At 45.7% G+C, this 27,251-nt stretch overlaps 1 protein-coding gene across 1 annotated transcript; it reads right to left on the reverse strand.

Annotated features, from left to right (window-relative positions):
- Window positions 1–577: 577 nt before the first annotated feature.
- Window positions 578–25,633, reverse strand: LOC119383236 (cell division cycle protein 20 homolog). Its single transcript, XM_037651281.2, has 10 exons — window positions 25,470–25,633; window positions 23,737–23,954; window positions 22,293–22,411; window positions 21,643–21,778; window positions 20,983–21,108; window positions 15,834–16,024; window positions 11,436–11,765; window positions 7,396–7,521; window positions 6,466–6,583; window positions 578–1,041 (listed from the first exon to the last, which is right to left on the reverse strand). Exons 2-10 carry the CDS (start codon window positions 23,939–23,941, stop codon window positions 860–862), a joined length of 1,533 nt encoding a protein of 510 aa, XP_037507209.1. The 5' UTR covers window positions 23,942–23,954; window positions 25,470–25,633; the 3' UTR covers window positions 578–859.
- Window positions 25,634–27,251: the final 1,618 nt, after the last annotated feature.

A 27,251-nucleotide genomic window follows, 5' to 3' on the forward strand; every position in this document is an offset into this window, starting at 1 on the left:
ATGGAAAACTTTTCTCTAGAGTTAATATTTAAAAGTTCATTAAGCAATCTTTGTTAATTGCTGAGCTTGGCGGATTGAAAAAATATTCTGACGTGCTCCATATGGCTCAGAAGAATACTACACTAACTGTAGACACTTAGCGCCTATGCTGAATTTTTTAATACTTGGTGCTTTTTAGCTGAAACACCCTGTATTCTGTCTATTTATGCAGTGCTGATGGAAATTCGTAATAGCCAACAGACTCGACACTGATTTGTAGCAGATATAATTTGTGGGAAACTGCACAATTGTAATGTGAACGGTGTGGGTTCTTAAAGCATGGATGGTAGCGCGGACGGTCCCACCAATCGATGAGGCTGCTTGCAGGTTTAGAACGAACGACACTTTATAAAAACATGGAAGAGACAAAAACACAAGAGCAAGCAAAACACACACAAAGGAACAGAAAGAATGAACTAACAAAAGTTCCTCATGAGCGAAGCGTCCTAGCGACAAGTCAGTCGACACAGGTATTGTAATTAAAAATCGTAATGAATAGAACATCCTTGAGGAACGAAGCAAAACAGAAGATTGCCCAAAGTGTAGCTCAATATATTTTATTAAGGTCACACAAGGCGATAGTGAAAACATGGTAAAGCGACAAAACTGTCAATGGCTAGTCTATGACCTCCCCTAGAAATTTCGTTTGCTTGATACAAGCTTGCTTTGGCCAAATGCTAACTCCATGGTGAACGGATGAAGAGGAAAAAAAAAAAGCTGAAGGAAAGCATAAGAATGCCACTGTGAAACACCATCTCAATATGGCCATTATGCTCAATAAAAGCCAGCGACGTTACTTAAAACCTAGACTGTGAAAGCCTCAGCGGATGCTCTGCCGGAAGATAGCTGAGGCAGTTGAGTCCATGTGCAGCTTCTTCTGCTTTTTCTTTGCTGGGTCAACGGCAAAGCAGTTCCATATCCGCAGTGTTTCATCGGCACCAGCCGATGCCACCATGCTTCCATCAGGGCTGAGGCACATGCAGAGAACACGAGCAGTGTGCCCTGAAAGAGGACAAAGGAATAGTTACCCATGCATATTATTGGACATCAAAAATGCCAAAATTATGCACAACAGTCACGTGTAAAGGGATACACAGAGTCTGCTCACATGAACATCTGTAGCTACATTACCATAGCTGTGATGCGACTGACCGAGGCCATCTCTGAGCAGCTTCTGGAGCAGCTCAAATCTCGCTCTGGAGCAGCAAATCAGCCTTTTGGAGCACTTACCGGCCCCACATTTTTTAGGGCAAATATTGAAGTCTATTTACTTAAGCTGGAGTAGTACTGTGTTCAGCGCAGTCGCTTTTTAACACATGCATGCAGATTTAATTAGAATACCCTAAAACATGAATTCAAGTTACTGCTCTTCCTTTTGCTGCGGAGAGCCCCAAGATTATTTATATTTAGTCCTGCAACCTCAAGCCACGTAAAGTTTCCCAGCAATAAATTTCATATTTGCAATTGAATCTCTCTCTCCCCGGTGCTTTGGTTACAGTATTGGAAACGCAAGCCCGGTAAATTTTCCATGCGTTCTGGTTACTATCGAAAAGAACTAGTCTGATGAAGCTTGTGCTTTCATTACAACCTAGGTGTTCTGCAGTGAAGTGCCTGCTGTCGTGCTTTACGGACAGAATTGTTAGGATCCTGGTTCAGAGGCGATTACTGATATACAGGGTATAATAATTAGGAACTTGATTCTTTGTGCTCAAAAGCTACTTAGCGTTCCATGAAATCTGTGGTAATTGGAGGCTTTGTATTTAATCTTCACAAGTCCTTTAGCATAAAATTTTCCAGCAGTCGAGAAGCAGAACAGACACCGGGATGCAACACCATGCTCTCTCAGCAGGATCCCACAGGCCACTCCAGCAGGTGAAATTGTTGATAAATTCTGACGACTGTACGATGCTAAAACCTAGGTGGCCTGCATGAACACTTCTGGAAGACCACAGAAATAAATAGTGCTAGACATTTCTGTAACACAATGTAACGAAAACGAAATGGTCTGCTCAAGTACAGACACACTCACTGTAACTAATGCAATCAAATAATGCAAGTAAAAAGACTCATCCTGCAAAAACTTGTGCATCCACAACTATATTAGAGGAACTACAAGTGTCAGAAAATATTTTGCTGAACTTGACCATGTAATCCTGCAGAAGGGTGCATAAGTAGTAACTTGATGTACGCAGTACGGGGTACTCTAAGCCAACGGACTCTTGTCAACTTGCTCGGACTCGTTCAGACTGATCATGCCGCGAGTAATATTTTAGAGAGTTGCGAGTCCAAGTGTTACTGAATGTTACTTGAAAACACTGAATGGAGTACATTTACAATGGGGCAGAAATGCCAAGAAAAAACATTTATTTGGCTCAACTTGATAAATACTATGCCTTCAAGTAGAGTATATACACGAATCTAACAAGCACCCAATCTCACGGGTTCATAATAAGTATGCTCATGAATATATTGCTACCACACATTAACAATAACTGTAGCACGCCCTGTGTTGACGATTAGAAAAGAAAAAAAGGGAGAGAAAAGCACAAAGTTCATTTTCTTCTGCAAGCCTGCTTTGTTGGCTCTAATATCACTTCAGGATATGCCACGATCGCGTGCAGTTACCTTGACAAAGCCAATATACGCCGAGCTGCTTCAGAAAGTCTGCAAGATTTTCTTCGAGGTCCGGATATTTTCCCGTTTTTGGCTCTTAGCAACTTTTCCCAATCAATGTGCATCTGAACCATTCGCACTACTCACTGTCCCAAGCCTCGGGCACATGAAAAAGGCACGACACAGCTGTATTCAGTGTGCAAAATAACCTTCCTATGTTGTGCACCTTCTTAATAAAAATAGCGTATCACAATTTGCACTTCACTGGGAACAGATATGATGCGTGCAGGTCCTACACGAAACAGCACGAACAGACCACAAAATGTGCCCGGCCGCCATTGTGCGACTGCAATGACAATGCATCTGACCCCTCCGACGGGAGTGCTAGTGCCGCAAACCTGGTTTCTGTTTCATACGCGATTCTAACACACAGGCAATATTTCCAGCCCTCATGAACAAGCAACAGAGCAAAAGAATGCCGTTTTTTTTTTACGCTAAATAGAAGTTTTCGGTGAACTCTGCCTTTAGTACCCCTTTCGTTTAATTTGTGCATTTCTTTTCTGAAATTTTGAGCTGAAACTGCATGACAAAAACCTGCTTGTAACGAATTTTTTTGGGAATTTGTCAATTTCGGTATATCTAAGGTTAACTGTGTGCTCAAAGCAAGTGCCCATCTTGGATACAATTTATTACAAGTATTTTGTTTTCTCATTACCCCATTCTTAGACACCTCTAACACTTTTTGAGGAACAGATACTTTTGATAAAACTTGATGCAATACGAGTAAAATTTTACAAGGTACCCGAATTTCTAGCACAGTAGACTCATTGAACAGAAACCTGAAGGGACCAGGAAAATGTTCTGTTTAAAGGGACACTAAAGAGCAAATAGATTTTTCTCATATTAGTAGAGTAATCTTTCACAATGCCAAAAACACCACACTTGCTGCGAGAAGACTCTTAGTAAGAGAGAAAACGCGAAAACAAAATGTGGGTAGTGACACCACCTTGAAGTTTCCGCACCATTCGATGTGACGTCACATGTTCCGACGGCGCCTACTAATGCCTACGTACCGTATTTACTCGCATAATAGGCGCACTTTTTTTTTTCAGAAAATCCGGCTCCAAGTTAGGGGTGCGCCAATTACGCGGGGTAAAATTTTCGAAAATTTTTTCGACTCTGTTCTCACGCTTTAAATCTGCACATTTGTCAAGTAAAAGGCGACTTTATCGTTTACCAATTAATTCAGCATAAAACAAACATACCTCCGTACCTTTCAATAAACAAGCGAGAGCCGTCAACTGCACACACACACACACACGTAAAATTTATTTACACAAAAGTCGTAGGTGTTCCTCCTTTTCCCTATTCGGAGTCCGAGTCTGAGATCACGCATTCATCCTCGTCGAGCGGGGATTCGTTTTCGGTGTCCGAATCATCCGCACCCCACAACATGTCCTCACTCACATCCAGTGCTTTCAAGATACCAGTCTTCTTGAAGCTTTTCCCGACGACTTCGTCGGAGACCGCCTGCCACGCTTCCACGATCCAAGCGCACAGCATTTCCACAGGCGGCCTCTTAATCTTACCACCTGGAGTCAGCTGATGTTGTCCTCCAGCCATCCAGGTGGTGTACAGCCTTCGAACATTGTCCTTGAAAGGTTTATTCAAGGACACGTCCAAAGGCTGCAGTATCGATGTGAGGCCGCCTGGAATCGCTGCCAGATCTGTGCACAGCTCCTTTAGCTCATCTCATATGCGGTCTACTAGGTGCCCACGAAAACTGTCCAGGACAAGCATGGACGGCAACAACAGACCACCCGGCCGCCGACCCCAGACTGTTTTCACCCAATCCACCATGAGTTCCGTGCTCATCCAGCCTTTTTCCTGGACTGACGTAGATGCCTTGAGGGAAATTTGCCTTTGGGAGCGTCTTACGTTTAAAAATAACGTAAGGCGGTAGCTTGTGCCCATCCGCTGTCACCGCCAGTATTACGGTGCATCGTTGTTTATCAGCGCCAGACGTTCCGACGATGACGCTCCGTGCACCTTTCTCCTCCACTGTCGTGTTCCGCGGCATATCAAAGCAAAGGGGGGTCTGATCCGCGCTGCCGATCTGGGACAAAATGAAGTCTTTCTGCTGTCTGAGCTTTATAACAAAACGGTGGAAGTCCACCACTTTGTCCTCATATGCTGCGGGCAAGCGCTGGCACAAGGTGGTCCGCCTTCGCAGTGCGAGGCCATGGCGCCGCATGAAAAGAGTTGTCCATCCGGAGCTGGCTTTGAACTCTTGCTTCGATGCCCTGCGCTCGGGCTATTCTGCGCGCCTCAGTCTGCACAATATCCAATGACACAGCACAGCCGTCTTGTCGTAGCTCCCATATATGCCGGACCAGTTGCCCTTCGACGTTCGGATACCTGCCGGTCTTGGCACTGCGGTAAGCCCGTCGTGTCTTCTTCGTCGCCTTAAGTTTTTCTTCTTGATCCCTCCAGTACCGAATACTGGTTTCTCCAACACCGAAATGCCTGCTTGCAGCCCGGTTGCCGTGCTCCAGCGCGTACTGCACTGCCTTCAGTTTAAACCCAGCCGTGTAGCTCGCGTACTTCCCCATGGTGGAACCAAAGTTGAATACACGACCACAACCAACGCCTCCTCTAGAAAGATGCCTGCCGCGTGAGCCAAAAACCTCCTGCCCTACCCTTTCCCTCCTTCACCGTTTCTAATGAGGGCAGTAGCCGGCGATCCTTGCGGTGGCTGCTTGCAAAACACATTTGCGCATGCGCACATTACTCCCCTCGACGTCACACCACGCCAATCCCATTGAAAAGAATAGGGGAGAACGTGGCGCCATCTCTCGATAAGCGACCACAACTCAAGGCAGGATAGCTACAATGGGATAGCCAGCGACTCCGCAGGCATCTTTCTAGAGGAGGCGTTGCCACAACATACGCACACCGCTTGCAATATGGCGTTTCTTTTTCTCTGATGGTGGTGATGGCGATCGAGCCCCCGGCGTTGTACACGTGACCTCGAAAAAGCGCGGCGATTTGGGGAGTATCAGTAATTGATGGAACAGCCGTTTTTTTTTTCGCCCACGGGATCACAGCAGATACTACTGTCGCGGTTAAACATAAGATTGCGAAAAAAGAAAGTCACTAAACGCTTTTATGGCTTCCTTGTCTCAAACAAGACAATAATAAATTTGGCACGTTGTCATTATTCTACTCTGTAATTCTCTTTCGCAATTTACCTGCGTGCACACAATAGTTTTCAATCGAGCAACCGTGACACTTTGTCATGAACATGTGGGTGCTCCCGTCGCGACAGCGCGATGGAGCCCGTTTGTCGCAGTCGCCGTCGCTCGAAAGTCGCGTGCAATGCATGCGGTTGGGCCTTTACAAAACCTGGTGCGTCGTTGCCTCTGCAACAGAGGGGAAAAAAAAAAAAAAGGAGTCCTCCGCCCGCGTCTTTCTCCTCCCGTGCCATCTCAAGTTTTTGCGGGAGGGCGTCCGCTCTTCGCGCTGCGTCGTCTGCTAGCTTACAGCTCCGACTGCAATGACCGATACACTGAAATCTAAGAATCCCCGCGTTTCGGGATATAAGTTTGTGGTACTGAGCTGTTGTTAAGACGACACGGGAATTAAATAACGATAGTTATTCTGAAATGTTCGTTATTCTGAAGTTCGTAGTAGTGCAATATTTTTACAGTGAAACTATAAGCAGTCGGCACGGGATTTCTTAAAAAGTTCGTTAATCTGAAATGTTTGTTAATGTGGTGTTCGTTGCAACGAGGTTTGACTGTAGACACTTACCAGTGAGATCTGCCACTTTCCTCATTGATGGGTATTTCCATATGCCGAGTTCATGCTTGGAGAAGCCGTGACCTGACATGATTTCTTTGTACTCGTTGGACCACAGGAGAGAGGATACCTGTTAAAAAAAAGAAAATTTTGGTGTTTTATGGGCCAAAACCAAGATACAAGACAATGCAGTGATGGACTTGTGCCCCCCCCCCCCTTTTTTTTGCGTTTACCCTCCACACAAATGCGGCTGCTAAGGTTACGAATCAAATCCACACCCTGAAGTTTATAAGCACAGTGCTATAGCCACTAAGCCACCATGGTGGGTAAACGATACTTGTTAAGAATGGAGTTGGTACATATATGCACTGAAATCAGAGTGACCAGTGCTGTGCTCAGCAAAGTAATAAAGCAGACTCAGCAGCAATTTTGCAAATGACTGTACATAGCTGCATTCATACGATCGTTGAGGGCCCAGCCTGCAGGCAGTATAGGTCAGCCAACAGAATGGCAAACATATTTGGTGTTTTATGCCACTGACAAGGAAAGAGCATACCAGTATAAATATTTTGCAAAGATTGCTCTTATCCAAAAAGTTAAGGGAGGCACAGCTGTTCAAACCAAAAAATGAAAATTTTTAGGAAACAACACTTTTTGGATCTAGATATCATTCTCCTGTTCTGCCTAGTTCCCCATATTGGAAGTGCATACTTCAGTCATATCAATTTATGAATGCATAGGGAACCTGATCTTTTGCTTGTGTTGATGCTGAAACTACGCATACACTATTCAGCGACTCCAAGCTCTTATTCCACTTCCTTGAGGGCCTACTAATGCTTTGCGAGTGTGCATGTGTACACATTTGCGACTATACTCTGCAGCAACTGCCATTCCCAATGTCTTCAGGTGACAGGAGTACACTTAAGTCAGTAACAAGCTCACCTGTGATCCTGTGTCAATAAAGTTTAGCTGTGTACCCATGTTGCAGCTCCAGAACCGAATGCAGCGATCAGCGGTACCACCTCCACTGGCCAGAACACTAGACTGCCAAGGACACCAAGCAATGGCCTGCAATAAAAGAGAAAATGCATGCAAGCAAAATGGCCACGCAATATAAAGCGGCTTTGCATTTTCTTCTGGCCCAACTCATAACATTACGCCTGCTACACGTAGGGCAAATCAGTGACAAGCTATGAAAAGTTATCATGGCAAGTTCCCCAACATAGCACTAGCAAAGTAATTGAAAGACACTACATTAGTGAACTGAAAAAGCTCAGTACCAGCATGCCTTGAAGATATACACTGAGCCAGAAAATATACACATGCCAATCCCTAGGAAATAAATGCGCAGGCATCCTTGTACTCTCATGTGCCATAACTACCATATGTATTTACTCGTGCAATTTGCACACCCAGTGCTGTGCTCAGCAAAGTAATAAAGCAGACTCAGCAGCAATTTTGCAAATGACTGTACATAGCTGCATTCATACGATCGTTGAGGGCCCAGCCTGCAGGCAGTATAGGTCAGCCAACAGAATGGCAAACATATTTGGTCGAACTCCGCTACTACGAACACCGCTTCAACGAAATTTCCGGTACAATGAAAAATTCTCGGTTCCCCGTCAACAGTCCATAGGAGTCAATGCATAAATATGCTTGCCACAACGAACACTTTTCCTGCTGCCGTTCCGCTTCAACGAAATTTGACGATGCCATTCCGGGCTCAAAAATTTAGTTTACCGTGCAATAAACACAATCTCTGACATTTTGATGCATTTTAGAACATAAAAATAGAAATTCAAAGTCTAAATCGCGTGTTTTCACCACCAGAAACCACCGCTGTTGACTGAGCATGGAGGCCGCCATCGCTTGATAGTGACTGCGATCAGACTGCCCTGCTTTCGCAACTGGCTTGAGTTAATTAGTCGCAGACAATCCGAAGCCAAAGCTCAGTTGTCCACTGCTGGGGTGCGATAGCGGAACGATTCCTTTTCCAATGCTTTTCGTGCTTCGCTAGTGGTCAGAGTGACGGTACATCCGCGTTATCAACGCGAGCAGCCCTGGAGCGCAATCTCGGAACGATGCCTTTTCCAATGACCATGCTTTTCGTGCTTTTCGCGCTTGGCCAGTGCGACTGGTGGCCGGAGCAACAATTCGTCCCCATTATCAACGGGATCAGCCAGCCGCGAGTGGTGGATAAGAATAGCATAGAATAAGGTGTAAGTAAAAGCTCCGCGATAGCACGCCTGCATCTCTCGCCGTTGTCGGCGGAGGATAGGTAGCTAGTGTTAGCATATTAGTGCAACTGTGCAGTTCGTGTTGCGCGACCGTGCCTCTGTGGTTCGTTTGCGGAAGCAGTTGTTTCTGCGTGCTTTTTAATGTGGCGTCGCTATGCATAAATGAGAATCGCGTTGTGACGCTGCTGGGGACGCAAAGGAAGCAGCAGACACTTTTTGAATTTTGGAAATAAAAGTTCTCTGTTCTACTAGCTCAGGTTAGCCATATTTTTTTTCAATTTCACTACAGTAGAACCCCGCTGTTACGTTCCTCACTGCTGCGTTTTCCCGGCTGTTACGTCGTTTTCCGCCGGTCCCGGCATAGCTCCCATAGGATACAATGTATTGGGAACCCCGCTGTTACGTCGTAACTGTCGGACCGTTCCCGTATGATACGTCGCGAAGTGCGCTCGGAGCCGACCGAGCGACTACCAAAGAGAGCCGCCATGGTGCATTTTCACGCAGCCTGGCCTCGTTTGATCGTAATATTAGCCACATGAGAGGCGCAAGCAACAGAATCTTTCAATTGATGAAAACAAAAGCATGGCCTTCGAGATTCAAATTGCAAAGATGGCGTCTATGACGTAACTGCTCGCGAAAGCAAGGCGTTCGAGATTGGCATTTACTATTGACAAAAGCATAGCCTTTGAGATTTGTATTGCACAAACATGGCATGTATGACGTAATTGCTTGCGAAAGCAAGGCCTTCGAGATTGGCATTCACTTCTGCCATCGCGTTGGCGTAGACTCATCATCATCGTTATTTGTCGGAGAGCGGGAGGAGTTCGAGCTGGTTGGAGCTTGCATGGTCGTGCGTGCGGTTCGTGGTCGGACTCGCCGCGCCGGTCGTGATTGCGTGTGCTTAGTTCTTTCATGCCTACAGCTATTGGTTTTAAAAAAATCACATACGTTGATTACATTTCTGTAGATGAGGCCGTCGTAAGCTCCGCGTTTCTATCCATCGACTAGATCGCGGCTGAGCGCGCCAATTTTCATGCTGCTCGTAAGAATTGAAATAAAATTCTGTACTACTAAATATTTTGCCGTTTTTCCTGTTTTTCGGCTCTTACGTTTCCCGTCTCTTACGTTTATTTCCTACGGTCCCTTCAAAAACGTATCAGCGGCATTCTACTGTACAACAAAATGTTCGCTTCAACGAACATTTTTCCGAGCACCGTCAATTTCGTTGTGGCGGGGTTTGACTGTAACACCTATTTTTGAAATTTAACAATGGTACATTTGCTCGCATACAGTAGACTCCTTAGGACGAACTCAAAAGGTTACAGTAGGCTCCTCTACAGTAATCTGAGGTTGTCGTTTGCTGTGCCTGCTAGTTTGCGGCTCCAAGGGTTACCGTATTTACTCGAATCTAAGCCGATGTTTTTTTAGAAAAAAACGATGTGCGAAAGTGGGGGGGTCGGCTTAGATTCGAGTACACTCAAACCTCATTATAACAAAGTCACATCTTCACGGAAATAACTTCGTTATATCCGAAAATTCGTTATAAACGTTTATTTGTAACACTAGCTATGACAAGACTATTCTTCATTTACTTCGTTATAACCGATAATTCGTTATATCCGTGTTCGTTATATCGAGGTTTTACAATTATTAAGGTTTTTTTCTGGCCTTGCGAATTTCGGGGGTCGGCTTAGAATCGGGGCCGGCCTAGATTCAAGTAAATACGGTATGTTATCCAGCAATACCCGGCCCCAATTTCGCCGCAAACCCGGGGAAATGGCAGGCCTCGCTGCTGCCAGCGCAAAAAGAAAAAAAGTTTTATGGTCAGCTGAAATACACCCCTGCAAAAAAAAAGAAGACGTGCATCACTGCAACTCAGTGGTAACATGCGGGCACCATATCACCTGCTCTTCGCAGTGTCAGCGCGTCATGATGAGACCACTCGCCCATCCCTTCTGGCAAAATAAAGAATTCATTTACCAGAAAAAGGCCAGTGTGACTGAATTCGCAATGTGTTCTGGCTGGAAAACATGATCACTGAAGTTTTCGAAATGAGTTGCTGAAGTAGGAGTTGCAGGCAAGACTCCGCCAGCAGTGCAAGTGCACAAATTGACAGAGCAACCGCCAATCGGAGGCTTGCATAAACCGTGAATTCTGTCAGACAGTCCTTTATTATTTCTTTTCCCAAGAAGAACGGGTAAATCATGACACGCCGCTGTTGCGAGGAGCATGCGACATGCTGCTGGCGTGTCCTTACTATGTTGCAGTGAAGCACATCATCTTTTCCACAGGCACACATTTCAGCTGACCACGAGAATGCTTTTTCTTTCTTTTTTTTTGCGCTGGCAGCAGCGAGGCTGGGGTGCTTCAGCTGTCACTCATTAGTATCGCTACAATGCATTGCCTAGTGGCTCGTAAGGGCCGTCGTCTTGGCGGATTTGCGGCGAAATCGAGAATTGGCACATGGCACCCAAAGTTTTTGAATTAACCGGGCTGATGCTGACCGCCGCTTCAAATTATCCACTCAAATTTACATTGCGAAATACGGGACCGCAAAAATCCTTCGAATTAAGCGGAATTTCGATATGACAGTTCGAATTAATAAGGTTTTACTGTATTTTGATTAGGATATTTCCGTTTATTGAGAGTCTACTGTACACGTACATGCACCATCTAAAACTAGGCTTTCTCTGTGGCTCAAAATTATGTTGCAGCTAGCCTTCAATGCAAAGTGCCCAAGCTGACCTTGACGGCGGCCTGATGTTCAGTGAAGGAGTGCAAAGGCTGGACGGCCCCGTGGCTCATGGTGTTGGGCCACACACGCAGCAGGTTGTCGTTGCCACCGGTGGCCAGCATGCGGCCGTCGGGCGCCCATCGCAGACCGCACACCTCCTGCTGGTGTGCCGACAGAGTACCCACGTGGTGCTCCGCCACACGCACATCGTGATGGTGTACAAACCCCGACCGTGCGCCACTTGACAGCACGTGTCCATTCCAGGACAGCGAGCAGACCCGCGACGCGTGCCCCATCAGCGTGCGCAGCCGTTTGCGCTGACGAATGTCCCACAGCTGGACCTGTGGCGCAGTGCAGAAAGGTTTTTGAAGGGTATGCCGGAAAGCACAAGAGGCGCTCGCGTGTAAGCGAACAGGCTACAAATGCAATAATGCAAACAGGGAAATTACAGCTGGTTGAGAATTCATGTTGCAACACTCTACTGTTCAACAGGACCCATCATAAATGACTAGCCAATGACCCATCCACTTAAGTGTTTATTCTGCAAAATAAGCTTTGAACACAACATAATAGTTCTCTTCCAGATCAGTTCCAGCACAAGATTTTTGTTCCCTTCTCTTATAGCCAGGATTGGCCACTCGACACAGTTAACAAGCTATATAGTTTTCGCTGGTATACCATTTAGTCAACAAGACAAGTTTGAACTAAATTAGCAAAGGGACACGATTTCATGATGCCGTCAGAACACTTCTGCTATCACCTGTTGATCAAGTCAAGCCAGCAAGATGTCTCCTGCACACCAGTGAAACCTGCTTTTTCATGAGCAGCTCCAAGAGGCATCCTTTATTTGTCTGGAGATCTCGAACTTCCTCTATTTGAGGAACCAGAAGAAGATTTCCAGGGTGCTGTGAAACCTTTGCCTTCTTCCACCAATGCGATGCTTTGATGGGAAAGAGCAGATGGCTCCCTTGGCACAAACACAAGTCGCCTCTGCTTCCCTAGAGCACACCTAATCCATTTACTAGTATACCGTTATTAGAGTGTACTAGAACAGGGGAATGCTCGGAATGGGCGCAGCACCAATGTACAGAAAGTGAAGCCGAAACAGGTTCAATCCCCTTGTGGCGCCGTGATAGGTAGTCTGTAGAGCTGTGCAAATAGCAAAATTTTGGGTGCGAAGCGAATTCGAATATTGAAGTGCGAATCGAATATTTTTTTTAATACTTCGAAGCGAAATTGCAGAAGTTAGAGAGGACTCCTAAGCATATTCTTATGAGATAGCAACATGAAAGTTTCTTTTCGCTAGGTTGATGAAGCACTGGCGGGGTGGTGTTTCATAGTTGTTTTATCAAGAATGAGGCAATGTAGAGGCCAAATTCTATTTATGTACATGATTTCGTGCAACCAAAGTGTTGCCGACAACACCTTACACGTGATAGGCAAAGATGCCATTTCCTCAGCCTCTCCTCCTCTCTCAACTTCTGTAGAAGCCCAAATGATGTGGCAGACAAAGGTGTGCTCCTTTCAAGTCCGGAGTTCCAAAGCTGCCTCGTAGACGTCGACATACAAGAACATCTGAAAATTCGGATGCTAAGAAGTTTCAACTTCCGATTTTTCGGACTTTCTGCCCAAATTTCAGGTCCAAAGCAGCATTAATTGAGCCCCCACCTCTGCCACATCTTTCATCTCCATGTTGGAACCAGCGTTTTCTTGAGTTGGTACATTTGCAACCATAACGGAGCTTGAAAGGCAGCTTTGCCACAATACGAGTGTAATGAGGTGAAGCATATTGAAAATCTGAAGGGGTCACTTTCAATCGGACGTTGACTGTATTTGTTTTTGGGAAGTTCGAATAGTTCGAACAGTAAAATTCCAGTGCGAATCGAATCGAATAGCAAATACTATTCGAAAAATATTCTAAATTACGAATATTCGCACACCGCTAGTATTCTGCAATGTGTAGTCGCTTGAAAGTTGCGTGGCTCCACTGAAGTGGTGCAGGGGTAGAATGCCCGCTTCCCACTCAAAAGGCACGGGTTCGAATTGCAGCTGTAGATGGTGGGTTTTTATTCTTATTGTCACCTTTTATAGCTGTATTGGTTTTCCTTTGTTTCTTAAAACTGGCTTCTGTTGCCATGTATTGCTACAAAAGTAACGTAAAATCTCGTTTCGAGTCTCGTATTTGCAAAAATATTGGAGGCCATACTTTACATTTTTGTTGAATCCCGGGCGGTGGCACTGCAAATAACTACGCTCACTAACAAATTGCTTCTATTTTACTTTACATTTTGAGTTACTTTTTTTAAACAACATGTAGCAGGTGAAGCTATTTTTAAGGCACAAAGGAAAACCAATACAGCGATAACAGGTCACACTGAGAATGAAAACCCACCATCTACAGCTGCGATTCAAACACTGGCCTTTTGCGTGGGAAGCAGGCGTTCTACTTCTGCAACACTTCAGCAGAGCTGCACGCAACTCTTAAACGACACAGTGCAGACTACAGATCGCAGCGCCACAAGTGGATTGACCCTGTTTGGGCTTCACTTTTTGAAGCTCGTTCCGAGAATTCCCTGTTCTAGTACACGAACTGTTATGTAGTTCTTTCTCTTTCAGTCTACTGTTTCAATAACAGTTGAGCAGCAAGTAATAGTAGTCCAAGTGGGCAAGCACATGATGGCGCATTAGTTCTGGGGTTTTTACGTGCCGAAATTGTGACTGATCACAACTCAGTGTCTCGATTTCAGCATGTAAAACTAACTTGCAGGGCCAGTAAACAATCCCGAGGTCCAAATTTGTGATCGAGAGATAACTGCACACTCTGTAGGATATGAACATGATGCCGCAAGAATTCTGCTAATAACTGCTGCATCAAGGAAGTAAAAGGAGATCAACCCTTTTGCAGCCACTTTGGCTGGTTTCCGTTTCTTGCACAACCTCCCTAACCTTCTGTGCCGTGGAGTAGGCGAAGCCAGTTGTCACGACTACGCCCACTTTGGCAGTGCAACAAGAAGCGAGAGATTTATGTAATTGGCACAGAGCCAACGACCGAGCGCGGCCTTCTCCACGTGTCGCTTGTGTCAGTTACTCTCAGACAGTGCAGGAACGAAGTGGCAGCAAGAGGCACCGACTAGGTAAACGAATACGCAATGTGTGCGACAACTGTGCGGCCAGAACCGCATCACCACAGTCAAGGCACAGTTTCGTGATGTGGAGGACCAATCGACGAGCTCAGTGCTACGCAAGGGTCCCCCGTGGAAACATTACATCACTCAGGGAGTGACAAGGACTGGTCAGGCACTGAGGAGGGGCACAGGATTTTTTTTTTTTTTTTTATAGAGTGAGTGCACAGTGCTGAGATATTCACACAATGCAGTCACCAAAGCCTTCTATACAAACGAGCAAGCTGGTTTGGGAGGCGTATAAAGAAGTATGGGCAAAACCTGGGGTTTCTTAAAGGGGCCCTGCAACACTTTTTCAGCACGGTCAGAAAACGCCGATCAGCAGTAGAGGCTCCTGAGAAAACACGAGCCAAACATTATAGCGCAGCACACGGCCCAAGATTTACGATAGATTCCTAAAGTCAGCTCAAAATCACTTCCTCTTCTCTCGACAAATGATGCTATTGACTCAAAATCACTGCGTCACTGGCACAAGTTCCACACCATTGGCCTATTTGAACATGGCGTGCTCTGTAGTTAATGTGGCCGCCGCGGGCAGCAGTCACTTGCCCGCGCACTGAAAGTACGCTGCACGTTCGAAGAAAAAAAAAGATAAAGTGCTCAAAGTCACGAGGCAGGCGCGACGTACCTTCTTCCCCATGCCTCCCCTTCCTGCTTAGCTTCCAGCGCTTTCGTCAGGGCGAGAAAAGAGAAAGCAATTACACCATGCGACAAATCTTTGTATGTAACTCCACTTGTACTGGACGGATTCTAAAATTTTTGCGGTGGTCGATTCGCGAGGACATAAGCTCCTTTAGTAAGCCGTTCCATGGCTACTTGGAAAAGTGCATATTGTAAAAAGTCAGCGCAAACAAGATGGAACGCAAGAAAGGAAGGACACAGTACGAGCGCCGACTGTGTCCTGCCAGCGCTCTTACTGTGTCCTTCCTTTCTTGTGTTCAGTCTTGTTTGCGCAGACTTTTTTTACAATATGCATCAATTCCAACTCTCCCGCCTCTCTACCTTATTGGAAAAGTGTTGCAGCGTCCCTTTAAGTTCACCCAAATCTAGGTGCAGGGGCACTACTGCATTTCACCCCAACAATTGCAGCTGCGATGGCTGGCAATGTAACCTGCAACCCTGCGCCAAGCAATGCAACGCTATAGCCGCCAGGCACCCAAGGCAGCTCCTTAAACAAGTGCAAGTAGAAAATGAGGACAACTGTACAAAACTACGGTTCCCACATGCCTGGCTATCCGAGGTGCCCAGGGCAAGGTATGACCCATCGGCAGACCAGGAGGCCGAGCACACATAATCCGCAGGAGAAGGAAGTTCCAGCAGCTGATCCACATCACCAGACGAGGCATTCCAGGTATACACCTGCCCCTTCAGGCACACCACCAGAAGGTTGGTCGACGACCAGTCCATGAGGTTCAGGTCTACAGAAAGAGGGTAAATCAGAAACTCTGCTCTCATACAGCCACGAGGCTTCTAGAACTACTATTTTGTCGCTGGTGATGACGTGCAGAAGCACACTACATTTCTACCTTTTTCCAAAGCAACAGAAAAGGTTTGAAACATGTACATTACTGAAATATCAGCAAAAATATTTTTTATGACCTATACAAGTAGATACTAAGAGCACAGCTGATAGCCTATAGGTGCTGGCTGCTGCACCATGCTTCGGACAAAAAGAAGGCAAGGAGGAATTTCAACTTTGCACGCTACTTGTGAACTCGTTGCACCATGCACAACTACAAAATATAGCCACGATGCTCACAGGTCAGTCTTGTATTGGCAGAATGCATTGGCCAAGCACCAGAGGTGCTCCAGGGGTTTATGCATTACCTCTAGAAGCACTTGTCATCTGGGAATAATTAATATATTTACTCCGACGGCTTTCCGCACACCTGCTCTCGCAGTAAACATGGCATCCCCGATGCCGGCTGGACCATGTGCGGCCGCAAACTCGCCATTTTATTCTCCAAGAAAGATATACTCTGAATGCGACAGAAAGTGAATGTCAAGACGGATCAAGCAATTTATCTGCAACATCTAGACTAGGGTAAAGTGCCGTCAGCCTGAATCGTTGCCGAATGCTGCGAGCAAGCAAAACCAAAACGAACTGAAATCTGCTGCAAGCTGCCGGACTGACTACTTGCAGACTACCAAAAATATGTGGATGCCCCGCTTCCGTAGCTTCGCTACACTGCCAAGATAAGTTGTCGCCCACTATTCGCCGCGAGATCGGGCTACAGGTGGCAGCACCGTCGCCGGGCTAATGTGGATAGGCGGTTGTCGGGGTGTATACAAACGCACACAACAGCGCTTCGTTGTGAGCGATCTGATCCGATTTCCGGCAAACAAAATGCGTTGACTGAAGATTTCTGTTAATATGTGCGCTCTTCATTCCCGAATTAATGCACGAAGCGCACCGAACGTTATTATTACTTCTGAGAGAAGCGCATTCTGGCAATGGACGGGTTGCTCGCCTTTGGCAACGGTCGGCGTTTTCGCAGTAGATGACGCTTTCTTGTTTTATTTGTACATGTTTAGCTTGTGTTCTGCCTACTACGCACTGCTGTAGTGCGACTGAATTAGGTATTTACTTGTTGTTCAACTGGATACCCCCCAACAAAAAGAAAGCTCGTATTCCTGCACGATGACTTCAAATAGCACTATGTGTACTGCGTGCTCAAATATTCATCCGCATTTCTTATTCAGTTCTCCATGAAATGTAGGACAGTTGATAGGTTTACTGAGGAAAGCTACATGGCTGACAGCGCTACGGAGACATTTAACACGCACACGCTTATTTTTATTCCAGTAACAGTAAACAAAGGTAATTGTACAGCACGGAACTTTCTTCGATTGATTACTTGCACGACAGTAATGGAACAAAGGCCCGGTTATTTCAAGGGACCAAAGTACGTTTTTTTTTCATGCGAATAATGTCCGCTGCCTTTCCGTCAATCTATTATAACAACGTAACACAAACGCATAATGTAAAAAAAAATCACGCCATATCCACGAAGTGAATGATGATGAGTGGGCGAAGCTCCGGAGGTAATCTGGTAAACCGTCAATCCCCGTAAATTTTGCCCACTTGATCATCATACAAAGACCTGACACACAAACGTGGGGGCCCTCATATATGACGTTAGGCTCAGGGGAACGCTTGTTGTCGGCGTTGCCGTTTTGCCTTTCGAGGGCGAGTGTGTGTTCACGATAGTTTTCATCCATGGCAGAAAGAGAATGTGTGGTCTGGAACGCGCTTATACTTCGTGGTCATCAGCGTCATCGTCAACGTTATCACGTGTAGTGGGTACATTCCACTATACTGGAACGCGCTTATTCTTCATGGTCATCAGCCTCATCGTCATCGCGTGCAGTGGATACATTCCACTCTACTGGAATGCGTTTATTCTTCATGGTCATCAGTCGTCAGCGTCATCTTTATCACATGGAGTGGATACATCCCACTATGCGTGGTGACCTACTACTACATACTACAAGGGAGGGACAGGCCCACACCCTGAGGAGCTTCGCCCCCAAGAAAAGTTGTGGCTTCGTGAGAAATTACTACGACATAAATGTAAAGTACGCCGTTTGGATTAATTTTGGCCATCAGGGGTCTTTAACACGTACCTTAATGCAAGCACACGGGTGTCTTTGCATACATTTCGCCACAAGTTATAATTGTGCAAGGCAACTCAGTTTTGAGATTTCTGTGTCATTCCATTTTCTGTTCTTTTGAGGGGACAATTTAAGTACCGAAGTGTTAGACGTGACTTGACAAATGTTTCTCTGTAGTGGGACCACGACCGTACACAACTAAAGCTCGTCGCGTAACCTATACACGACAGTCCCGAAGTTACACACCTAACCACAACGCGCAAGTGTATGAGAGCCTTTTTTTTACCACCGAGCCGCTAAAAGGCTATATTCACACGAGATTTAATACTTCTCATCTTTAGGACAACGCCAAGTGCACTTTGCAATGTGCTTCGACCACAGAGTGGCACCTAGACTGATACGACTCTCGTGAACGGAGGGTACGACGACCACACACAGCACTCGCGTGCCCTCACTGATCTTATTACAGCACATATACAGCCGATGAAGGCCAAATGCTTCTTTACATCGTGTTAGGCATACGTACAAGCGGTTAAAGTTGCACCAACGCAACGGAACAAACCGCCTTTTCAGGACCTGCATGACGTACGCGCACATGCAAACAACGTGGCTAGCAGACGACGCATAGAGCAATCCACACTAGGCGCGGTTCAGCCAGAAGCCGCCAGGCGGCGACTCCGCTCGATCTCGCGGCCAATAGTCACTAACGCGGGTTAGAGTGCTAGACTGTGCAAAACATCTGGACACCATCTTGTAAAGGCAAAACTGCCCTCTTGGCAAACAGCTAAGAACTTCTAGAATAGCTGTAGCAGTTGTTGCATTAAATGTACTCGTATTCTCCTGAACACTGGCCATGCTTGGCATACCTAAAGCAATAATGCAAAGGCATGCAAAAGAATTTGCTGCTGCAGTCCCTCTTAGCAGTGGCATAGCCAGGGGGTGGCTGACCGGGCTACAGCCACTGGCCACCCTACCCAAGTCGTACCAGCACCCATGCACATCCCTGCACAGGACATAGCTTTGACCTAAACGATGAGACGATGTTGGCTCAGAATCGAAAGTGGGACAAAAGAAGACTCCCAGAATAGTGGTTCATTCGTCTTAAACTATCGGCTTTCAAAGACAACCGCGGACACCAACTGGAAGTTTCCAAGGACACATGCGACACTGGTCGATCTCCGCTCATTTGCTGCCAGTGTATCAGAGAATGCCACCTGCATATGTGGCGAAAATAGACTCCCGGCAAAAAAACTGCTCTGCAATCTCATCCGACGCAAGACTCGCCAGCCCCTCCAAGGGACTGCTCGACTCCTTGGCTCTCGGGCCGTACTACTGTCGCCTGGTCATTCGTATGCAAGCTTTTGTTTACTTTTGAACTTTTGTTAAAATTAGCCACTGTTAAGCATGCGCTTTTCAACTGTGAACGAGTCACGATTCGAACTTTACACACACACACACACATATATTGACATGCCAGCCCCCCCCCCCCCCCCCAACCCCTCCCCTGAGAAAAATTTATGGCTACCTCCTAGGCAGCTGCTTTACATCAAAATACTTCATTCAACACATTGGTATACAGTAAAACCTCTGTGATACGAATCTCGCGGGAGTTGCCAAAAATATTCGTATCATCCGAAATTCGTATCACCAGAACACATGGAAAATTAGTATGCGACAAAAGAAAGTTGGCATACGTTTTGATTTAGTGTTTCTCAGAGCCGCAGCGACGTCATCAGCAGCTCTGAATGATTGCCAGTAAACTTTTTAAACGTCAAATACCATCATACTGGTACTCTTAAATATACGGTGCATGCGCGCGTGTGTGTGTAATTAATGAACCAGATTAACCACTAGTAGCCCCTTCCTAATCGTACTAGGCTTTTCTGCGCGACACCAGAATACTGCGGCGAAAGTAACTTCAGAAGCGCTTTGCACGCTTGGGAGTCTCCCGTGCAAAACGAAGAGTTGGCAGGTGTGCGCGTACGTTGCGAGGCCTAGCTCCTTCGCCAAGACCGTCCACTTCGTCTCTTGGGTCCACCTTTCATGGGACTTCACGATGGACCCGCAGTCCAAGTTTCAGTCTTGTTTCATAGAACGTCCGATTGCAAGGACATGGCTTGCGTCGACGTGGCAGGCACGTGTTAAAGCAGTACAAAGACTCTGCAGCCTCGAGCACAGCAGCAGGCGTCAACGCGTTGAAAAAAAAAAAAGAAAGGAACACGTCAACGCCATCTAAACACGAAGACGCATAACGGCCTCCAAGATTCGGGCGCACAATCTCCGAGGTTGATGGTTGGTTGATTTCGGAGGTTGATGGTCGCGCAGCATGCATGCCCGCGCGAGACTGCCGCATCTTCCGCGACGGCACCTCCTCGTACCTGTGCGTGAGCGTACATTCGTATCAAACGTCGCGTGGTGAAAATCGTTTTGCAACAACCGCACTGCAATACATTGCAGGCTAATGGGCCTTGGCCGGGACCACAGAAAAATTCGTATCACCCCGAAATTCAGACGAGCCGTGATCGTATCACCAAGGTTTTATGGTAGTACAGGCTGTGGCATACCCTATTTCCACTCAACAAAGAGGCCTGTTGGCTCTCTTCACAATGAAACCACTGAAGCCAAAGCAGTTGCACCACACATTTGAATAAATGCACATCCTTAATATAGGACAACCATTATACAGCATTATCCATTTCAATACAAGCTATACCTTTAAATTGACAGGCAACGTCTGACTGCAGAGAAAGCGACAACTCACAAAAGTCATCTCTGATGTCAGGGCAGTCCAGTATGCGCTCAGCAGTCTTTGGTATGAATCTGGAATTCTTTTTTGCCGATGGAAGTTGTTTTGAAGCACTGTAGAGAACTTTGTTGCCATTATGTCCTGCAAAAACCAAAAATGAACACTTCAGCATCACAACTAAAATTATAGTTTCAAATACTCTGAAATATCAAATTTGTGTCAAAATTAATTCGACTAATGCATAATGTTCATGCAAATATACAAAGCTCTAAAATATTCTCACAGGCCTAATGGCAGTTACTTCAAAAATATGTGTGCTGGAAAAAAAAAGAAAATGCCGTTTCGTCGCAAGGCGATACAATGAACACGATAGCAACAAAGTGGAATGTTCTACATAAGGCTATCAGCCGCCATTTTTTAATCAGATCTGGCATAATTCTGCGAAACACTGGTGTAAGGGAACATGGCCGCATCTGGCAGCGAAACTTTTCATGCTGCCTGTCGTTTCAATGACACACAAGCGGCGAGAGCACAGCACATACAAGGGTATGAGCAGTCTACCGATCTCAGTCTAGATAGCACGCGTGCCAGTGCCCTTATCAAATTTGCAGTTTCTGCTCAAGCGATGCAGCCCTTAGTAATGCAACTTATCATATAAAAGTAGCGATAAAAGACCTTCAGGTGCTGGAGGGGCTTTGTCACTGTAGGCCATGATTCGAAAGTTTGCCAGGTCCGTGTTGAGCTGCTCCTCAAGTGCAGCTCGATATTCTGTGTTCTCGGTGTTCTCCTGAGTGCTATCTGGGTTAGTCAGCTGAAAAGAAGGACTGAATAAATATAGCGAAGTGAAAAATTCAAAAATAAGGAAAAACAGTCCAGGAGTCTTACTATATATAATCCCGCATCCATATCGTTCCCTTAAATGGAGACTAACATGTTCCATGTGTAGGAGAACACTGTATTTTCTCGCATATAACCCGCACCAAAACGAAAAAGATGTGCTGAAAAAGTGGGGGTGCCAGTTATATGCAGGGGCAGGTTATATGCGAGAAAATACGGCATGTTAGATGTCTCCATTATCTAGACACCACAAGCAGTCCTGTCACAACGCAAGAGAACACTAACAAAATTAATTGTAAAGAGTTATGCAAGGAAATAGAGGGCAGCAGAGAAGTTTATGAATGAGGATATGCATGTTCACAGGGCCTCTGTTATGCAGTCATGCATCCGCAATAGTGATGAGCAGAATCGTTTACTGCAGGAACGCACCATTTACCATCCCCGCAACAAAAGCATACACCCCGTATTTAATTTAAATGCATACTGACCACGTAATTTGCCAGTTCGAACTGCATTTTCTGGCGGTTGGGTATGAACCGATCCCCACCATTTCGACCAATTGGTGTCGTCTGCTTGGATGGGTTCTTGTAGTTGCGATTGTGCTTGCCTGAAAAAAAGAAAAACAAACAAAGAAAATGCTTGAGTGCAAACAAGCTGTACCACCAAAAGAAAGCGAAAGTTAAAGAAATCCCTTCACAAGAAAACCCAAGGCAACAACTGCTGCTCTTTTGCGAATTAATGGAAAGATGAATTCAACTACAAACAGCAAATAAAAGCTTGCTGGAACTTTTGTACACGACACTTGGGGAGGGGGGGGGGGAGGCTCCGGAAAACCACGGCCCCTTTATTCATTTCTGCGGCCATTAAAATATGGCTGCTTAAAAATGCTCAATTTCCTACTGCAATGGATCATGCAACAATGTAGCATTTCCAACATTGTTGCAATATCCACTGCAGTAGGAGAGTTGGATTCAGCATTACACTTCATTGCTGAACCTCCCAGACAAAGTACAGTTTTACTATTTCTTCCCAAAAACAAAGCATAGCCGCACTACTTATGCTAAGTCACTGAAATGTTAGATTACTTTTCAGAGGGAGTCTCTCAGGGTCCTCATTGGTTGTGGCTACCAATGTCCAGAATTTGCAAATGAATGCCTCGCGCTTTCGGAACTCTGATTTGGAAAGCTGTGGTTTGGTAGCCGTACGTGCCTTAATAAGGGCAGATTCAACAGTGAACTGGCACGATACCGGTTCCTGTTGAACCTCAAACAAAATTGAGAGCCCACTTGGCGAATATATTCTTGCCTGCAAACATTAAAAGGTTGCTACCTTGCAGTGTTTGCTACCTTGTAGGCTATGTTGCTGGAGTCTCAGTTCAGGTTTCTGGAAATTTCGAATTAAAAACCCAAAGACCTTGCTTTTTGATTCACGCGTCGATATGCTACGTGGGCATACCTAGCAAGCAAGGAGCATAATCTACACCGAGACGTCTGTGGGCTAGAATACATCGGACCAGGACAATGCATACAACAGTGCTTCATTAATAGGTCAACCGCAACAATGTGTTAGATGACATAAAGCGCCTTGTTTAAAGAAAAAACTGCCCTTACAGTTCATCAGTGGTGGCACATGACAAGGGCATGATCTAGAGCGTGGATTGTCAATGTTACCTTCGAGATAAGGAAGCTTGTTAAAGCATCTCGGGCAGCATGCCTCGACATACGTCACAGCAACAACCACCAGGCAAGTTCGGGTGGTCTTTTTGAGGCTGCTAACAAGAGAAACTATACCATTACCAGTCCTGCGGCCTTGCCAAGATTGCTTAGACATCATATATTATTCACCGGTAGTAAATCTAGCACAAGTATAATTTTGTTGCAGTTGGCTTTTGAACAATCAGCATGCTCGAATGAAGTTTCAAAAAAGTCTCACCAGGGGTCTTCCTCGGAGTTTTTGAGGGCGTCTTGCTTGTGGAAATGTTAGCCTGGCAGGCAGAGTGGTTTAATGAAGAGTTGACTAATATGGAGGTGGATAAGATGGTGGTGGTGTTCAGGACAGAGGTGTCCATCGTCTTGCATGAACGTGCATGCCCGCGGCTGTTGTTGAGGTCTTTGCAGTCTCTTTCTGTCAGTGGCATGGTGCCGGTATCGCTGCAAGTTTTAATTTTAAAACAGAAATCAATGAGAGTGCATTTGTTGGCACTGTCCATTTTCGCAAAACTTTCCTCACGAAAAGTAAGATATGACTAAAATTATCAATCTTCAAAACAGAGCCTAGGGGAGGTGTTTGGCACGTCAATGAGTGCCTGCTTAAGCAGCTGCAAAGGGAAGCAAGCCATAGCAAAGATTCAGGCAACAAGTCTGACACTGATAACATCAGCTTTTGCACACTCCGCAGTGGTCGTTTACACTAGTACAGGAATTATTTAAACAACGTCAAGTATGCGAACTTGTCATATTCACAGATTCCACCAAACCAGAATGTAGACGGTGCCGAATTTCAACTTCACTAGATTTCGGTCGCACAGCTAAACGCCAGACATAAGGATGGACGCCAGATATAAGTCAACGACAAGGCATAATTCGTACTCAAATTTGAAGACACTAATGTTCTGCTAGAGGAAGATTTAATATGAACCTGTGCAGTCGAAATCATTCGTCTAGAGCGGTCGAGTGCGTAGCTCTGGATGGTGACGCCGTCCACAGCTGCTACCTCGCGTTACCTACAAGCTTCCGTTCATGCTTGAAATAGAGCGCAATGACCTAGCATGCAGTATAGCTATATGTGGTATCATTACGGCGCCGGTAACTGCATACTTTCGCCAAAAAAAACAAATAAAATAAACGGCGGCTGAAGCGGCCGAATGGCCGCTCTAGACAAGCGCGATTCAGACTGTACGTGAGCAGTACTCCCACACATTCTGCGCAAACACGCAAAACCTACGGACTGAGCCGCGGTGGCCCAACGGCCCGCTCGATGAAACAGGCAAGCCTGGCATATTGTGCAAACAAAACAGCTTTAAATACAAAAAATACGCTTGAAGAGAGCGCCTGAAGTGTTTGAGGAAAGCATATGGGCAGATCAGCTTCTCATTTGGCCTATGGTGAACACCGTGAATGTCGCTGGCACCGATGGCTCATGCCCAATAAAAGGGTCCGTGTATTATTAGGTGTACGCTCACCCAGAACCAAAGCAGAAAATAGTGGCAGGTGCCGCTGAGAAATGGTGGAAAGCACAACGGCCAAGAGTGGGTGGGGGGGGGGGGGGGACATGATAGAAAGAACGTGACAGTCCGACAATTGATATTGCAACTGCGTGCGGATGTCGAGTGCTGAAATGACGGCACCCAGTACTACATTCTCAACATGTTAAATTCTGTGTGAAGCAAGCCCGCTAGGAACGGTCTCCTCACCGGTTATCAGTGCACAACATTTCCGTGTTCGTCTCAGCACTGGCACGCAACGCTCACGAAATTCTCTGTCTTGCACTCGTAATGCACATTTTAAAACAGTCCTGCATTACGCAAAAGTGATTAGAGCCTCGCAAGCAAAGTCAGTGAGCACTGTTTCAAGAGAAGCAACGATTTTTGAGTGACCACAAACCCGCATAACAAAACCTCGTCAAACAGCAAGCACAACCAAATTAAAGCAATCGTAGCACCTCACCTTTAAAGCAGGGGTCGGTGATAAAAAGGAGTACGAAAAAAAAGTTTTGCGACCTCGCAGTCCAACGGAGCACCACGTCGAGATGCCACAAGACGCTCAACCTCAGCAAGCAGAGCGGTTGAGAGGCATCACGAATTTAAATGGTGGCGCCTGCAACCCTCACCGACGCCCAGCACGAGAGCACGAGACCTTTTTGTACTGGTAATCATAGGGGGCAGCACAAAACAATTTTTAATCGATTCACCTTAATTTTATTGTCGCAAACCGTCGTACTGATCGTACCTCATACCTGAAAGTTGAAATGAGGACTAAATCTATCTTGTAGCGTATAAAATGAGCACGGGAAATTTAAGTAGCGAAAACGCTAGTCGCCATGAGTTGCAGTTTAAAAATGCAGCAGTTAATCTAGGGGGACAAAAGAAAAGGAACTAATCTGTACGCATGTCAAATGCTGTTGCGAATAGACAGTTGTGGTGCCTTAGTTTTCAAATACCTTTTCAACAAGCCTCAGCACTCGCAAGAAAGGTAACGCCACCTGCCGGCGCGAGGAGGACGAAACCAAGTAGTACAAAATCCGACCCCCGATTTCAGTTCACACCTTCACATTACGGGTATAACTCTTGATTCTGGTGCATCTTCAGTGTGTTTAAGACATGTTTAAACCAACAGCGGGGGCTTTCTGACATGCTGAACGAAGAGCGCCGTAGAACAGCTGGCATTTCCACATCCAAGGAAAAATTTTTGAGCGAGTGCTACAGTAGCGCACACAGCTGTGAAATGTCATTGGCCCCAGAGTCGCGTTGCAAATTGCCACAAACGAGAACAAGCTGGATCCGTATGTTATTCAATGTCACAGGCTTTTCCAAGGTGAAAGTTTCCTGCTGGTTTTCTGCTGGGAGCTGCTGGTTTGTAGTGGTTTTTGGTGGAACCAGAAGGTAACCTGTTGGTTTCCTGCTGGTTGTGCTGGTTCCAGCAGGGTGCTTGCTCATTTTCTGCTGGTTCCAGCGGGAAGCCTGCTAACTGTACTTTTTGCAGCAGGGTTGTACCATATTGTTGATCCTTCTTGTAGGGGAAAAAGTGTAACTATTCATTAAAGTTTCTCTGGCATTCATTGAAAAGCAGCAATCGTGAATGAAACGTCAATATATATTTGCAAACAGCGCTGAAGGTGCAGGTCATGTTTATACCTTGACATATATGACTGGTAATAGCTAGGCTGACCAGATGGGTTGCTGCCTCAATGAAGAGCTTTGTAAGCACATTTTTAATGCTTACAGAGCTCTATGTTTGGCGATTCATTCATGTACTGTACAATGTACAGCATTCAGGGATAGAAATGTGACAATTTAGAGCTAAGTAATGCGCATACTTTTGCTTCCACAATTTTCACTTTTGTCATATCAGCTTAATTTCGGCTCAAACACTTACATAAGAGCTAATGTTATCTTTAGCAGCCAAATTCGCAGCAACATGATGCAGTTATCTATGTCATTCGTTATACTAAAAGTTTTGATGATGCATTTCAATCCGTGAGCACTAGCTGTATATAATTTCAGCTATACACCATTGTCCCAGGATCATATTAGGCAAAAGATGCAGATCTAGCTCTCATGACACTGTCATGAAAGCAGGGCAATGCAAATGGACAACAGTCAAAAGTGTATGAGCCAGCAGCACACCTAACTGGCACGAAGCTTTCCTTCCTTTTTAAATCACAAGGATACGAGACCCCACACTTGCTATTTTCTATGCTTTTATTTTTTTGCTTCCGTTCGTAGACAA

Source organism: Rhipicephalus sanguineus, chromosome 2 (assembly GCF_013339695.2).
Source record: "Rhipicephalus sanguineus isolate Rsan-2018 chromosome 2, BIME_Rsan_1.4, whole genome shotgun sequence".
Lineage (NCBI taxonomy): Eukaryota > Metazoa > Arthropoda > Arachnida > Ixodida > Ixodidae > Rhipicephalus > Rhipicephalus sanguineus.

Excerpts from the sequence above, each read along its gene's own strand:
- LOC119383236 (XM_037651281.2), bottom strand. The coding sequence starts at position 23,941 with ATGCCACTGACAGAAAGAGACTGCAAAGACCTCAACAACAGCCGCGGG. Across the intron at positions 21,779-22,292 it reads TCGAACTGGCAAATTACGTG|CTGACTAACCCAGATAGCAC; the intron begins GTCAGTATGCAT and ends CCTTCTTTTCAG. Across the intron at positions 1,042-6,465 it reads GAAAGTGGCAGATCTCACTG|GGCACACTGCTCGTGTTCTC; the intron begins GTAAGTGTCTAC and ends GTCCTCTTTCAG.